At 35.2% G+C, this 7,379-nt stretch overlaps 1 protein-coding gene across 1 annotated transcript in view; it reads right to left on the bottom strand.

The window, feature by feature from the left end:
• Nucleotides 1–7,379, bottom strand: part of ADAM22 (ADAM metallopeptidase domain 22) — a 241,994-nt gene that overhangs the window by 38,606 nt on the left and 196,009 nt on the right. The window contains exons 18-21 of the mRNA XM_012643499.1: nucleotides 6,292–6,397; nucleotides 3,882–4,001; nucleotides 1,169–1,337; nucleotides 241–355 (exon numbers count right to left, since the gene is read on the bottom strand). Coding sequence (XP_012498953.1) covers nucleotides 241–355; nucleotides 1,169–1,337; nucleotides 3,882–4,001; nucleotides 6,292–6,397 — 510 coding nt within the window. The remainder of the gene's footprint in view (nucleotides 1–240; nucleotides 356–1,168; nucleotides 1,338–3,881; nucleotides 4,002–6,291; nucleotides 6,398–7,379) is intronic.

Below are 7,379 nucleotides of genomic sequence, written 5' to 3'. Positions count from 1 at the left end.
AAGTACAAGAAGATAAGGCCAAATCAGTAGACTATGTTATACACAATATTATAGATCATTACAATTTAATGGAAATGATCAGTTTTACAAAGTGGACTGCAGTTGTACATTAAAATTCATTATTATGTGGCTATAATTTATGAGTTATCATAAAAATAATTCAAATAAAAATGTCTGAAAGGCAGTTTTCTCTTTCCTTGTGTATAAAGACCACATAATGATACCAAATTAAGTACCCACCATTGCCAGACAGAGTGATACCAGTCTTTTCATCGTCATTGTGAGGGAAATAAGTGTTGCAGTCGGCACCTATCCAGTGTCTGTTACACACACACTTCAGCTCATTACTGCAAACCTGAAATCCAAAATAAAGCTACAGTAAACATCAACTCTCTGGTACGAAGATATGAAAAATAAACATTAATTTATAATTATGAATATTATATGCTTAGAATTTGATAATGTTAAAAAGGATCGGTACTTTCTTAATAATACTAATTACACTATTTCTCACTCCAATACCTAAAAAAGTATTTGTTGACCCAAAGGGAACAATGAATTTTAACAGAGGAATTAATCTGTATCTAAAAGAAATCAATGAAATTATTGTTTTGATTTTCATTAACATAAATTTTATGAGGGAGATTTTAAAAACTCAACAGAAAAATAATCATCAGTCCATTATGCAATACAAAGGGTTTTTTCCTTCCAAAGTAAGGGTCTTTAGGCAAAAATGGTATTAATTTTTTAGGAAGCAAAACAAGATAAAGAGAAGTCTGACAAAGAAGTGGGAAGGCCTGATGTTCTGCAGTGGTCTGAAAAGAAAGCTTCCTAAGATTATAATCCTGGCTCCTTAACCCAAGCCACAGAAACTAGCAACCTCAGGGTCACAGGAACTAAGAATTCCCACAAATAAAGCATAGAAAAAAAATTCACATAGAAGTAACAATTTTTTTTTAATTATATGAAAATAGTCTCTCTTCATTCATCTACCCAGGAAACAGAATCTACATCCCAAACTTGTGATTCAAAACACCTTTGAATGTAGTAAGAAGTAGAGTGTTAAGTCAGTTTTCCATTATTAGAGAGATAGCTGTTTAGGGTCATATCTATTTTTATGGTATAAAAGAAATGAATAGTTCCCCATGCTGAGGTACTGAATACTTACTCCATTTCCTGAACAAACAGTGCCTTCTTTACTGCTTAAGCAAGTACTAAAGTTGAAGGATGCCATGGGAAGACACCTGTGTTCTAAACACATCATTTGGGGACCACAAGGTGTCCCATCTTCCACATAGCCAAGATCTACATCTTCTTCAAGCCTAACATGCCCGCCACTAAAAATAAATTGGGAGCAAAAAGAAAATGATATTCCATTAATTCATAGTCATCTTGAGAACATGCTCAAAAACCTAAAAGTGGCAATATCACTTTCCCTATTTTCTATCTATTATTTAATAAAAACCCGTAGCATAAGCATGTTCAAACTCTGAATGGAGAAAGCAATTGAATCTTTTGATCTAATTCCTTTTGGAGAAATTGATATAGCTTAATATTTAATATCAACATAATGCTTATAAACAAGGGCCTGAATTGAAACAGCTTTATCATTTTGCCTTGGCCACCATGTACAAATTAAGTAAACCATTATTACTAGTATTTGATAAGTAGGTTTTAAGATTTCAAATGTGTTTCAAACAAGGAGAATTGGTTTTGGTTTCTATTACCCAAAAAGATTGCATATGTAAAAATTATATTTTAGAATGACTAAACTATTGTAGCTTCACTAGTTAAAAGAGCAAGCCCACATATTATGGAGATGCTATGTTCTCCTGGAGTCTCTGACCTGTTCCTATCTGTTCTGATCATCTCCATGTGCCTGGCATCTTAGAGATATAAATCTTGGATTTCCCCTATCAGTTGAGTATTGCTCTCTCTCCATGGTGGAGATCTTATTTTCTATATTTCCTGTCTTTCTCTTCCTTGGTTTACTCCTTCATTTTGATAGAGTGTAATTTCTAGTAGCTTCCTGAGAAAGGGTAAATTTTGGAGAAACTTACATATCTCAAAATGTCTTTATTTCCTACCCTCACATGTGACAGATATTTTCCCAGGGTACAAAATTCTAGTCTGGAAATAATTTTCTCCATTGTCTCCTGATTCCCAGGGCTCCTTTTGATAAATCCTAAACCATTTTAATTCCTAAGTCATTGCTTTTTTCTCCTCGCTGGAAACTTTCGGAATTCTTTCCTTTGTCTTAAGGTTCTAAAATTTCATGATGATATATTTAGACATGCCTCTAATGTCACTCCTTGTACCCAGTACTTGGTGATCCTGTTAATATGGAAACTCAAGTCTTTCAACTCTAGATAATACTTTTGAGTTATTCACTGAAAATTTCCTCCCTGCTATTTTCCCCATTCTTTATTACTTCTAAATTTGTGACTTTTTCTCTCTGTTCCATTTCTTTGCTTTTTTAGCCCTATTTTCTGGAAGATAATTTCAACCTCTGTGTTTTATTTGTGCCATCATATTTTTAATTTCCAACAGACTTTTTTCTTCTCTGAATATTCCCTGTATTTTTTTTTTTTAAATAGCACCTGATTTTCTCATTTGAAGTCTCTTCTCACTCATAAATATTGATAGGTGGTTTCCTTTTCCCCCCTTTTGTTTTTGTCTCCTTTTTTTCATGTTAGAGACTTTCTTCACGTATGTGATAATCTGCTCATATTTGAGGTAGGGAGCCAAATAGATGATTGGAAATTCTCGGACTTTCTGAGTGAACATCACTGAGGATGGACCACTCCCATGGCCTCCAGCTTGGAAACCTTCTCTATTATTCTTTGCAGAGTGTAAAGCTCATGTCTGCCATAGGAGGGTGGGCATCTTCCAAACTCAGTTTCCCAGTTTAGTAGACCCAGGGAAGCAATCTGCATATCTAACTGCTTCTTTAACAGACTTTTATCTATCTTCTTTATTTCAGCCCCTTCACCCCCACGCCTGCCATCCCCCTTCCAAAAGTAGATGATGCTGCCCATTTCTGAGTCTTTTGGGAAGTGACACTATATCTTGGGTTGTTTCTCAGTTTTCCCCTTCGCTGACTTTGGAATTCAGCTCTCTCTGCTAAGTCATGTGCCACACATTCATTTGCTTTATACATTCCAAAATTTCATTGCTGTTGTCTCTTCTCCGTTTCTATGCTTGTCTGTGGATATATGAACTCTAAAAAAAGATTCATTTAGTGTCATTTTAGTAGGATTTCAGCAGGGAGCAAAAGTAAATGCATATATTTAATACACTAATTTTACCCAGAAGGCCCTATTCATTTTCCTTAATAAGAATGAGCTAGGCCGCAGTGGCTCACATCTGTAATCCTAAGCACTGTGGGAGGCCAAGGTAGGAGGATTGCTTGAGGTCAGGAGTTTGAGACCAGCCTGTGCAAGACCGAGATCCCGTCTCTACTAAAAATAGAAAAAATTAGCCGGGTGTGGTGGCGAGCACCCATAGTCCCAGCTACTTGGGAGGCTGAGGCAGGAGGATCACTTGAGCCCAGGAGTTTGAGGTTGCTGTGAGCTATGCTGATGCTACGGTACTCTACTCAGGGCAACAGAGAGAGACTCTGTCTCAAAAAAAGAATGAGCTAAACCCAACAAGATTTTACTGACCAACTAAACAAATCTATCAACCACATAATATTCCATGTTCTAGTATTTCTTATCTTCTTTTTGTCTCTTTTCTGTCAGGATTTACTCAATCACCTCTATGAACTATACTGTATTTCGATTTACTAAATGCGCATAAACTGAAAACAGATGTAGCCCTAAGCTGCATTCCTGGGAAATAAGATGACTGATGTTCTCACAGAATGGTTAGATAAATACCTGCAGTTTAATGTTCTTCCCTGCTGCACAACTAAAGTAGATGTTATTTCACCATCGAGTTCTCCAAGCCGTGGGATATTACCAATATTGGTACATAAAAGGTAACCACATAATACATCCCTGTGTCAAAAGAGTACCAATTATTTATTTCTTTTTCCAAAGGTATAGCAAATCGCATGTATAGCTAAACGATGATCTATCATTTTAGCATTTGTTTTTCATCAACTGTATTATTTACTCATATACAAAACAAAATAAAATTAGTTTAAACTCTTACTGGTATACCAAAATCCCAATTGTTTACTAGCTTTTCCTTTACTGTCCATTAGTTCAAGTATTTAAAGAAAATTATCTGTCAAACAGACTTCTTTTATATCAGAATCTGTTTTTCCATAACACACCATTAGATATGCCTATTTTTTTAATATTTGATTAAGTGAATGAATGATCTTTGGATGAGCATTTTTTTTCTGGCATCCAGATGTTTCTTCAACCTGTCACCCCAGAATTAAAGAAGAAATTATACATTATGTATATTTTATTGATTTCCAACTACAAAGGCTCAACATCCTTTTTTGATATATTTCACTACTCCCCCAACTATCACATATGCTTCTAATTTACCTTATACAATATTTTTACAGGTGTTAAATAGTATCTTACATATTCTTTATTGATAATACATTTTAGTTATTAATAGTGATAATGATTAGCATATTTTAATAAATGTGAAGACTGATCAGTAGGCCAGAAAGATTAGATATGGAAATATCAGACTTTATCAAATGGAGAAAAGAGAAAAATTAAAACCTGCATTTATCACCAATATAGAAAAAATATATATTAATTTATTCTTTAAAATAATTCTTTGAATTATATCATCATTTTACTGTATCTATCATAAACAAAAGGGCTTTCTCAACACAGAAAAGATATTCATTCAAAATTTTTTTGCGTTTCACTTATGTGTATGAGCTTTACTAAGTAATTTAGAATACATAAAGAAAATTTGACAAGATCTTTATCCTCAAGGAAATCATAATCTGGATGAGAAGATGAATCACATACATAAATAACTTTAACTAGGGACAAAGGCCATAAGTAAACAGGGCCGTAGGAGTTCAGAAGAGAAGGGAAAGATGATTTATTTCCAGAGTAAATCAGGAAATAATTTACAGAGAAAGTGCTTTCCGCTTTTCTTTCTGCTCTGAAGAATGTGTAAATTTTTAATTGCCAATGATATGGGGTATAAAGGAAGCTTCCTGAGGAATAAATAGCACAAACACAGGCATAAAGGTAGGACAGTGTAATGTACATACAAGGAAGAGTTAAGGTCTGCTAGACTTGGAAGAACAGAGAAGATAAAAAAAAAAATGTAGGTAGGGGCAAATTGTGGAAGAGGTATGGTGTCAAGCTAAGGTTCCATTTTTTTTATTAAATAAGAATATGTCATTCAGCAAACTGGTGAAGAGAGAGTTCTGAAATCAGACTGCCTGAATTCTAATTTAACTTATTATTAACATCCTATGTACATAACCTTGGACAAATTAACTGTGTCTCAGTTTCTGCCTCCATAAAACGGGAAAACTGCCATAAAGATTAAATAACATAGCTGGGCATCGTAGTTCACATCTGTAAGCCCAACACTTTGCGAGGCTGAGGCAGGAGGACTGCCTGAGGCCAGGAGTTTAAGACCAGCCTGAGCTGGTCTTAAAAATAAAAATAAAAAAATAAAATAAAAATTAGCCAGGCATGGTGACATGTACCGGTAGTCCTAGCTACTTGGGAGGCTGAGGTGGGAGGAGAGTTTGAACCCAGGAGTTTGAGGCTGCAGTCAGCTATGATCGTGCCACTGCACTCCAGCATGGGCAACAGAGCGATATCTTGTCTCTTTTTTAAAAAAGAAAAAAAAAATATTAAATAACATAACTTATTGTAAAGTGTGATACAGTACTTAGCACATAGTGTGCACATATGGACAATAGGCAGAGGGAAGATAGAGTCAAGGATCACTCTGAGGCTTCTAAACAGAAGGACAGTAAGATATTGAGACCTTTGGCAAAAACGGGTGGTTTAGGAATGTTAGAGCCAGTTAATTCAATTCAACAGCACCGAGTATACATTCCGGTTGCTTTAATTTCTGTTGCTTTTGACATGGGCTAGAAAGTGTCTTCTAGGTAAGAAAGTCCTGCAACTGCTGCAGGTGTGACCTGGGCCTTAGGAGAGAGGTCAGGATACATGCTAAGATTTGGAAGCCCTCTGTGTAGATGACACTGGAGCACTGGGAAGAGATGAGGCGAGTAGGCAAAGCACACTTCACAGGATGCAGAAAACATGATCTTCCGGCCACTCAATACTTATGTTTGTAATTGACCGAGGCATGAATTCCAGGCTAACTTCACCACCTCACCGTTTGTTGCACTGTATCCATGTGTCTTTGTCCTTCCCACAGTTACCCTTCTCGGTCCCTTCGATATTCAGTTTCTCATAGCAGTATTTGTCTGATGCTGTCACCTCTGAAGCAGAATAAAATTTTCTATCAGTGAGGGAGGTAATGTGTGGGCTGTTCAAAATGTTTTCAGGAAAGGAAAACTGCAAGTTAAGAACACTTCTTCACTTTAGTGTTATATCGATTGCAAAAATTGCACCCATGGTTCACAAGAGTTTTCCTATATCAATAGACATCCACGACTCAGGTACATTTTTCATGAATGCTCACTTGAAATTTGGAAAAAAAAATATATTTAGATTTGATGAGATTTAGGCTACAAAAATAACACTCCTCAGGATTTGGCTAGTAATTAGGGGAAGATGATACCAAATGGTTCCTCAAATAAATATTCTATGCTTTAATCTCAGAGGCAAATATAATGCGTGAATTTCTCAGCAAATTTTAATTATAAAGACAATTTTATTAAAATAGTTATGTACTATAATTAGATTCAAGAAACAGTGATATAATTTCTACCTTGCTCACTAATTCTTACCAGCTATCAAAAACAATTTTATTTTGCTTTTAGACAAGCTTGAATTCATGCTAAATCTCTGAGAGTCAAATAACATTTTAAGGTATGTCAGCATCTTTGTTATGTGTTTATCTTTTCTGAAGTCAGGCTGGTTGATGGAGTTATCTACAAATTAAAACAAAATGACTTTTCCAAACTAATCAAAGGAGTGTGTGTGTGTGTGTGTGTGTGTGTGTTTATTTAAACACCAACTAATTATGTTGGTAGTTGCTTTATCTACTTCTTGTTAGCAGTTACTTTCTACAAGTGGAGGAAACAAAAGCGATATGTCTTTGTTCACAGCACAAATGTGCAGGACTAAATTTTCCCCCATCCCAGTGTTTCTAGTTGTTTAAAGACAGCATACACTTCCCCTCCTAAAAGGATTGCAGTCACTATCTACGACTATTAGAATTATTATTATTTTTACAGCTTTTTTCCTAATACAAATTGTTGAAAGAGTTTAGAACAAAAACTGCTTTTAAAAGTTTGG

The sequence above is a fragment of the Propithecus coquereli genome, unplaced genomic scaffold (genome assembly GCF_000956105.1).
Source record: "Propithecus coquereli isolate 6110/MARCELLA unplaced genomic scaffold, Pcoq_1.0 Scaffold199, whole genome shotgun sequence".
Taxonomy (NCBI): Eukaryota; Metazoa; Chordata; class Mammalia; order Primates; family Indriidae; genus Propithecus; species Propithecus coquereli.
The sequence above is the reverse complement of the archived record's forward strand: the minus strand, read 5'-3'. Positions and strand labels throughout refer to the sequence as shown.